This window comes from Notothenia rossii (assembly GCF_949606895.1).
Source record: "Notothenia rossii genome assembly, chromosome: 5".
NCBI classification, from domain to species: domain Eukaryota; kingdom Metazoa; phylum Chordata; class Actinopteri; order Perciformes; family Nototheniidae; genus Notothenia; species Notothenia rossii.
Window position 1 is genome coordinate 80,454,989 of NC_136903.1, and position 9,820 is coordinate 80,464,808.

At 40.7% G+C, this 9,820-nt stretch overlaps 1 protein-coding gene across 2 annotated transcripts in view; it reads left to right on the forward strand.

Annotated features, from left to right (window-relative positions):
- plxna1b (plexin A1b) overlaps nt 1-9,274 on the forward strand; it is a 185,604-nt gene extending 176,330 nt beyond the window's left edge. For both annotated transcript variants that reach the window (XM_079684908.1, XM_079684909.1), the window contains exons 28-32: nt 1,862-2,052; nt 3,828-3,997; nt 4,270-4,482; nt 4,568-4,718; nt 5,605-9,274. In XM_079684908.1, the coding sequence (XP_079541034.1) occupies nt 1,862-2,052; nt 3,828-3,997; nt 4,270-4,482; nt 4,568-4,718; nt 5,605-5,700 (821 nt within the window). In that variant the 3' untranslated portion in view covers nt 5,701-9,274. The remainder of the gene's footprint in view (nt 1-1,861; nt 2,053-3,827; nt 3,998-4,269; nt 4,483-4,567; nt 4,719-5,604) is intronic.
- Nucleotides 9,275-9,820: the final 546 nt, after the last annotated feature.

Consider the following 9,820-nt stretch of genomic DNA (forward strand, 5'->3'; position numbering starts at 1 on the left):
TTTCACCCTTCTTTAAACAGTTTTTAGAAAGTATAACCCAGATCTAATGTAAACATTTCATTACATTTGACAGTGTACTACTACAATTGTGGTTATCCAGGCAACTTTTCAGCAAACATTCCCATCTTTGGAACAAAACAGTTTCATGTCAATTCCCATCATGAGCCCCACAGAGGACGGGACGCATGACAGCTGTCAGCAGTACTACTTTGTGTCACTGCACAGTGACTTCCTGGCTGTCCAGTTCCTTTACTGACAATCTGAAATTCTGTCTGATGCTGTAAATCCCGTTTTGGAGATGCTATAGTCTATGGTGTAGGAATATATCTACGTTATTAAATGTACATAAATCAATATAAATGACCATACAAAACAACATACGTTTTCCACACCTTGTGATAGGCTGTACACACCCAGAATGCATGAGAGCAGGATGAAGGTATAATGGTACCAATATTGGCTCTACAGGTGTGAAACATGGATGTGTGAAGTGAAGGAACCTGTTGCATTTTGGGTGATCCTTTCAAACTCAAACATGTGATTTAGCCAATGCTTTGTCCAATGCCAGGCAGAGTATATTTGAGACCATATACCTGATAGGCTAAAGTCATTACTCACAGCAGGAAGCAGTGTAGCTGTGAGGTCCAATGCTGTCAGCATAATGGGTTGTGAGGATGACAATCATGCAATAAAATGACATAAAATTGTTGGTTGACATTTTGGAAAAAGACAAAAAACTGTATTTCTAGATTATGTCTAATAGTGATTATTTTGTACGCCAAAAAAACAGTCCATTTCGTTGACCTCAGTTTCATCCATCCCTCTTTTATCCTCTCAATCCGTCTCTGGTGTACAGTAACTCTGTTCCTGAGTGTTTCCCCCATGACACACACACATAAATACTCACCAACAAAGCCATCACCCTCACTCGGTGCTTTCCTGGTTCACATTCTCTCCTGACATTTTGAACCTCTCTATCCTTTCCTATTTTGTCGCCAGAATGACAAGCATTCAAACTGAGAACGTAATGCTCCGTGTCACAAAATAGGGGATCACTGTCCAACAAAGGGAGGGAGGCGGGCAGGCAGGCAGGAGGGGGAGAGAGAGAGAGTGACAGACACATTTATATTGGAAAGAAAGAGTGACGTGCATGTAGAACGATCTGTAACCTTTTCTGAATCGTTTTAACTTCATGCAGATATTCTCTCTGTACTCTCAGACTTCTTAATCATGTATTTTTATACCTGGGTAGCTTAATTTATTGATACTTTTTATGTTGAAATAGTGATTAAGACCAAATGAATTGTACTTTTACTAACTAGAGACCAAGCTATCGGTTGTTATGTGTTGTATCAAGTTATATTTATCTAAAACACCCTTACGTCTCAGCTAGAGGTTCAAGGCAACAGCAAGCACTAATGAAGGCCGTGGCCGTTTCTCAATGTCGAGTAGAGCTGCTGCAGAGCCACTATTTCAAGTATACTACGTCATCGAGTGGCGCCGAAGGGCTGTTTGAATGCTGTTTAAATGCCCAGCATTTGGCGCTACTCGAAACAGTGGCTCTGCAGCAGCTCTACTCGACATTGAGAAACGGCCACTGTCTCCGAGTCTACCTGTGATTTCTGAAGGTTCATTTAAATTGCACTTTTTTTTAAGACTTATCTATAATTGGTCAATGCCAATCAATATTACAAAAAGAGCGTTATGTCAGAGAACCTTGAACTTTGAACTTTAATTTCTATATTTACCTCCTTATTCCTGGATGCAAAATATATACACAATTATATGTAAGAAAACACCATATTTGTGTCTTTTTTTTTTACCCTTTTACTCAACTCTTCTCTGTCTCCTCTCCCTCCAGAGAGCATGCTGAGGACAGCCAGCAGTCCAGACAGCCTGCGCTCCCGGACCCCGATGATCACCCCCGACCTGGAGAGCGGCACCAAGCTGTGGCACCTGGTGAAGAACCACGACCACTCAGACCAGAGGGAAGGAGACAGGGGGAGCAAGATGGTCTCTGAGATCTACCTGACCAGACTGCTGGCCACAAAGGTATCCAGAAACACACACTCACACACACACACACATACACACACACACACACACACACACACACACACACACACACACACACTCTAATTTACTCACCTTAATCCATGTAGCCCACTTCCACCAGCAGCCTCCACCCCTGACCTTTCGTGTGGTGGTGGTCTCAGAGCTCATTAACATTTTTCATAACCTTTGGCGCAAAGACACACATATGCACAGGAATTAGTGTGTGTGTGTCTTAATTAGGAGGTTGACCTTTGACTATTGAGCTGTTTGTTCGGTGTTACTGGGCCCTCTGTTGGTGGCCTCAGGGCTTTCAGGCCCAGGCTTTTACCCCGAGTTCATCACTCATCAAATTCCTGCATGTCCTCCAGACCACACTGTGGAACCGGCTCAGGGTTTAATGCAGCGTCTGTGTTCAGACGATGATCTGAAAGGTTATTTGGAGGCTTGTGGTGTCCTGGAGAAACCTCCCTTTGTGTGTTGTTAACCACAGTTGAGTGACTGTTTTAAAGTCTTGTGGAACAGCTTTTGCAACCCTGAGACCATTTCATATTCTGGGACTGTTGAAGCTGGGACAATGTTTACCAGAGCTGTTGAGAGCAATTAAGAGTCTTCAGAAAGTTTTGAAACAGGTTGGTTTGGTTATTGTGTGTTTATGGTCTACTACACACATTTCCTACAAACACCTTGAGGCTGTACATATTTTACATTTGCCCATATTAATATCTTGATTATATTGTTAAGAATGAGATTAAAATAGCATTAAGAAAGTCATTCATTAATATGCCTAGGTGGTTTTTAATCCTTCAGAATCCATTATTGCCATTAAAGTTTTTAGACGATTAACTTTAACTGCACTTTAGAACCAACTGAAGGAAGCTTACCAAACAGGAGAGGTGTTTAGATTTAGAGTGTGCTCAGCATAAAGTTGACAGCTCTTACTTTAAGTTAATACTGCTTCGCCTTATGTGCAGAATACACAGGAGCTCCATCTGTTTTGTTTCATACGCACACAACATGCAGTAGTCTTATCATAGTGCATGCCGTTATTCAGCCCACCTAATCTTCCTTCTTCCTGGAATTTGCACTCATTAGACTAGATTTCCATTGTATTGACTTCAGGTAGAAAAGTGCAAGGTTAGCAGCATCAATTCATTCCTCGATTGGGAAAGATTAACATGCAAGCCAGGGGGAGACAACTAAGAGCTCTGCAGTTTATTCTTATTTATTAGCCCCCACAGCTCTTGAAAGCTGATTTGTGGAGGACACAACTGCATATTCCACTTCTTGCTGGTTTAAATTGGGTTTGCAAAAGGTTGAAGATGGGAAATAATGCGCTGAACGCTTTTGGGAAATATCAAATAGTTTCAACTTCAGAGGAATTTGAGTTGTGTGATATGGTAAAGAAAACTTTGCAGAAAGGCTTTAGGCTCAACTCACATTGGGCCCCATCCTAAACACTGTAAAGAACACTCAGCACCATCACAAACTCAGAAAGTTGGAGAACTAACAGCAAAGCACTGTCATTCTCAAACATCGCCTCCAGCCAGACCAGGAATATTCACGAGAAAACGTTTGATTTGGTCCTTTCTGTCTCAAATATGCCGGTATTGCTGTTAGTTTTTACCCAACATTGTTACCATAGTGACATTACGTGGGCTGGTTTATTTTAAGATGGTTCACCATGTCTCTGGATTTGAACATAGAAGAAACATAAATCAAACAGATCAATCCTTTTCGTAACTTACTAAGCCGTTGTGTGTTCTTCTGCTCAGGGTACGCTCCAGAAGTTTGTGGATGACCTGTTCGAGACCATCTTCAGCACGGCGCACCGAGGAAGCGCCCTGCCCCTCGCCATCAAGTACATGTTTGACTTCCTGGACGAGCAGGCAGACAAACACTCCATATCAGACTCTGATGTGCGGCACACTTGGAAGAGCAACTGGTGAGTCCATGTGCTCTGAGTGGTGCATTGTTAGGTAGCCAGTTTGTTTCTCATTAGTGTTGTGAAAAACTTGCTGTGGTATGAAAATAGTTTTGACTGTAAGCCAGCAAATATGCAACGAATTACAGAGTTGGTGCAAATTGTGCCGTTACTTTCTCTCTTGCCTCAGGTATTTCATCACTAAGAGTTTGCATGCAGGGTTATTTGCTGCTCTCCTTCTAACTGTGCAACTGTTCTCCCTCCCCTTCCACTTTTTCTCTTAATTCTTCCAGTCTTCCACTGCGGTTCTGGGTGAACGTGATCAAAAACCCCCAGTTTGTCTTTGACATCCATAAGAACAGCATCACAGACGCCTGCCTGTCTGTGGTGGCTCAGACCTTCATGGACTCCTGTTCAACATCGGAGCATAAACTAGGGAAGGACTCGCCTTCTAACAAGCTGCTCTACGCTAAAGACATCCCCAACTATAAGAACTGGGTCGAGAGGTAAGGCAGCAATTGTTCGATGTGTGTCCTAAATTCTGCTTTAAATCAGATCTGTCAATTCTAAGCTGTGGTTTTTTCCCTCCAGGTACTACTCTGACATCTCCAGGATGCCGGTCATCAGTGACCAGGACATGAGTGCGTACCTGGCGGAGCAGTCGCGCCTGCACGCCAACCAGTTCAACAGCATGTCGGCCCTCAACGAGATCTACTCCTACATTGTCAAGTACAAGGATGAGGTGAGCTCAGAGTTTCAGTATATTGAGACTTAGTTTTCATCATGCCTTGAGTGTTTTCAGCGAACCTGGAGGTTACTCCTGAAAAAGATAAGATGATTGTGATTGTTGTCATGCATTCATTATTCTTTCTAGAAATAAAGAATAATTTACCACTGGGATGTTTCAGTTTCTATTTTTCAACAAAGGACTGTTTTACATGTTTCCTATTAAATGCCTTATAACTAGCCTAGCCACAAATCTACAGCCAGCATTTTTTTTTAAAAGTGTTTTAAAAAGCACCTGAGTAGTTATTTTTGCTGGACAGATGGATTAAGTGTTGAGGAAAGGTAGATTAAACTGAATTGACCACCTAAGAGCCTGTTTTTGTAGGATACAGGTAGTTCCTCCCCCTTATTTCTTTCAGCCGCTTATTGTCCGTGCTTGACTTTATTTGAATACAAGCTTTTATATTTACAGTAGGGCTGCTCGATTATGGCAAAAATCATAATCTCGATTAGTTGGGTCAATAATTGTAATTGCGATTATTAAATGCGATTATTCATTGACTTTGAAAACATCCATTTATTGGAGAAAAAAAATGTGAACAGTATGTTTTTAACAGTTGATTACCCTGAACTTTAAGTATAATTCAACTGAAAAACCAAAAAAAAAAAAAAAATGCAATAATAATCGTTTTATTTCGATTACGCTGTTTTCGTAATCGTTGCAAGCCGTAATCGTAATCGCGATTAAAATACGATTAATTGACTAGCCCTAATTTACAGTTGACATTGCAAGCTGGTATGTTGCTGTCCTCTCTGTCTTGTTTGGGGAACCCACTCCACATTTTGAAAGCAAAAGCGGCTCACTGTGACATTGACTGACCTCCTCCTCCCTCTGTCCTCAGATCTTGTCGGCTCTGGAGCAGGACGAGCAGGCGAGGCGACAGAGACTGAGGAGCAAGCTGGAGCAGGTCATCGACACAATGGCCCTGAGCAGCTGAGGGACCATGCTACACCTCCATCTCCTCCTTCTCTTCACTCCTCCTCTCCATCTGTGTCTCTCCCTCGCTCCTCTCAACCAGACAACAAACAAAACTCCAACCCCCAACAATACGACAGACGAACTGCAAAAGGACTGACGCAGAATACTGCAAAATGGGGGGGGTTCGGCAGAGATGGGCGGACCTGTGTACGCTTACATGTGTATGTGTGTGTTTGTCTGCAGCCCCCATACAGCGTGTGGGCTCGTGTCTGTGTGAGAGACTGGGACACCAGACGTTTTCACACACGCATACATGGAGAAACATGTCAACTGACAGCATTTGATTATTGTGGATATTGGTGTTTGTCGTTTGCTTGATTTTGATTTCTGGAGTTTTGTCGTGATGAAACGATGGTCAGGAAAGAAACAATGAAAGCCGGGAAAAGGAACTCCATTTATGGCACCACTCGCAGGATGGACCAATCTGTGATAAGCCAATGGAGAAAGGCTCTCTAGGTCATGTGAATCCAACGTGTCACAGTTTTAAAGGATGTTAGATTTTTCTCTTTTTCTTTTTTGTATAGATGTAATCAACTGCCCACTCTCTGATCTCTCGCCACTTGTATTACTGCTGAATTTGCACAATTTACAGAAACGTTACAAAGGAAGACGATATAGATATTATATATAAATACAGCTACCTTTTTAAAGAAAGAATAGGGAGAAAAACAGTTTTGTTGTTTTTTTTCTCATTTCAAACCAACTAACAGAATAAAAATAAGAACAATAGAACATGATTTGATATTTCAATTACAAAAGAAAAAACAACGTAGACAAAAAAAACTACGAAAAAGAAACAAAAAACTCGTACTGTGCCATGTTTTCTTTGAATGTTGTTTAGTGCAAAGACATTTTGTTAGATGGAATATGCTACCGTATGATTTTAAATATGAACATGCCTAGTGACTGAAATGAATTGTTTGAGTAATGACCCTTCAAAAGATCCTTGTTGAAAATGACGGGAAAGGACACAGAGATGTCAGTCTTCTCGAGTTAGGACAGTTCACGGCGGCGATAACATGAAGATGCTGTTGTGTTTAATTCTATCAGTGCAATTGTTTGGTTTCAGAAAAACAAAAATATACTCACAGGATTGTTGCTTTACCATGGCCACGTTAGTATCCAGCGCCACAGCTGGTTCTCTAAGGGGGAAGAAGTGACAGTAGAGTGGATCGTGTTTCGGTAACTGAATAATGAAGTAGCTACATTGCACTACCTGATATATTTCCATTTTCCCCAATACCACATAGCCACCATATCTAACCATGAGGATTCAACAGGACCCCAGTTTGTGTAACCCACCCATGAAGGGTCATGCATTATCCAATAGTCCTGTAAGAGCAAAGCCAAAGTCTTGGTGCTCAGACGCTGTTTACGTCTTTACAGAAGCAACAGTGAGGTCAGGTAGAGCTCAGACCCTCAGTGGTAAAACAAAGTGTGGAGAGCTGTTTTCAGCCGCTTTTTTCTCAATGTTAATACCCCATAAAGAGGGACATGGAAAATATATACTGAGTGTTTCTCTCCACCTCTAACCTATCAATTTGAGACAGGGGTTTTAGCTTCTTTTTTTTCATAGTGGGGGGTATAGGAAGATACGGAGGTGAGACGCCTCTGTTCATTAGCTCTACAAAGCTGAGTAATCCTCCCCTTAGCCTGCAGCTCTTGTTTCAGAACTAGCCTTTTGCCATGTGTGGCTTAAGCCCCTTTTTTTTATTACTGCTCTCTTAAGAACATTTCTCTGTATCTCTTTTTTTGAAGTCAGGGTTATTGACTTGGTGGTGAGAAATACTATTCATTTTTTTTTTGTCTGCTTGCCGAAAAACCAAACTGTGGTCTGTAAAATGTTTTTGTTTTAATTTGTAAATTGTATACTTTTTCATAATGAACAGAAGCTGTTTGCCATTTTTTCGTAATCAGGTGGTTTTTTTCGTCTTTTTATTTTTGAACATGTAAATTGAACATTTTACGGTACACAGAAGACAAAATGTTTGCTTTGGTTTGCCTGACATTGAAGTACTTGACCGAACTCAAGGTTTATTTCCCTGATCTTAAGGATCAAAATGAAATTGTTGCATCAGATGAGCATCTGTGTCTTTGTGATAGAAATGTGACTTGCTGCTTTTAACTCTTGTACCTTGTTTTTCTATCAAACATTAGGGCTGTCATTTTGTGCTGATCATAAATGCTGTCCCTTTCTATTTTTACGCCAGGTGTTTGAAAAAAATCTCTCATATCCACGAAAAGTGAGCACAGCTCCCAGATTAATGTCAACCGCACCATTTTGTTTACATGTCTTAGATGTGACATTGCTTTCTACTGCTGCAGCTACATATGAGCCTAATTCAACTGGATACCTGTAGGGACTCAATAGTTCACTCTATACCTACCAAATATATCTTGAGGGTCCACTGCCCATTTTAGCTGTTCAGTTGATAATGGTGGCTAGACTCATTACATAATATCTGTTAAAATCATGAATATTGAAGAGCGTACTGCAAAACCTCAAACAAACATTTAAAAAAAACATGCTTTTTTTCTTGTTCAGTATACAGCTGAGGTTTTGCTGCAGTCGTACGTTTGATGCTCTTACTGTAGATAGCATCACAAGAGCTCTGTAGTGCTGTAAACAGCAGTATGAGCACTAGGTACAGTAGGGATACATCCACCTGCTACCTGCAAAACAACACAGAGTAAAGTCTGTGTCTGCTTGATGATCCATCAGGCTTTATTTTCAGGACACTTGAACATTCTCAAATCATTCTCAGGTTCATGATTCATTTGTGTCGTATTTTGGTTGTAATTTGGTTGGTTAAATGAGTGCTGCGGGAGTTGGCTAGTTTATCGTTTGCATGGCTACTTGCCTTTTTAAACAAAGTGTGAGAGAAACTTACCAGTCACCATTCTTTATCCTTCGTTTTGCACAGTTTGGTGTGATAATTGGCTCGTATTTAGTGTTGTGGAGGTGGTATACAGCATGTCAGTTTTAGAGTGTCAGGAGGAGGCATCAGGTGACTTAAAACGTGTACGACATGACGACTGCAGTTTGACAGAGTTACTGGGTATTATGTTGTTTTTCTGTCAAAATGAACAAATGGCTTCGGTATGAGCCAGCACATACTCACGTATCTCATGTTTAATTCTCAGCTCTAAAGACATGCTTGGTCATACTTTTGCCTTCCCACAAAAAAGAAAGCATAGTTGAATCAAATGCAAGTCCTGGCACCATTCTGTTTTCAGTTTTATTTTCAGGCTTTCTTCCGATACTGGAAAATTCAGTGGTTTTCCTTTTTTTTTTTATTAATGGAAGTTACATAAAATTCAAGGAAACACAAGGCAAATGAATTTCAGGCAAAGGAATTTTAATACTACAATAACTCTGATACATTGTTAGAGTTTCTGACTTGAAGCGACTGTCACAAGTTTGCAGGTTAACATTCATTGTGTAAATATTCTGTTATTTCCTATTTTGCAGATTTACTACTTGTAAATAAACACGCATCAAGGAGAGATTAAACATTTTTTGCTAAATAAAATGTGGCTTGAGATTTCTATTTAATGTCATTATGCAGTTTTTATAGATGGATGGAGAAAGTGGTAAGTGTACATTTGTTATATATACAGTGGGGCAAAAAAGTATTTAGTCAGCCACCAATTGTGCAAATTCTCCCACTTAGAAAGATGAGAGGCCTGTAATTTTCATCCAAGGTATACTTAAACTATGAGAGACAAAATGGGGGGAAAGAATCCAGGAAATCACATTGTAGGAATTTTAATGAATGAATTGGTAAATTCCTCGGTAAAATAAGTATTTGGTCACCTACAAACAAACAAGATTTCTGGCTCTCACAGACCTGTAACTTCTCCTTTAAGAGCCTCCTCTGTCCTCCACTTGTTAACTGTATTAATGGCACCTGTTTGAACTCGTTATCAGTATAAAAGACACCTGTCCACAACCTCAAACAGTCACACTCCAAACTCCACTATGGCCAAGACCAAAGAGCTGTCAAAGGACACCAGAAACAAAATTGTAGACCTGCACCAGGCTGGGAAGACTGCATCTACACTAGGTCAGCAGCTTG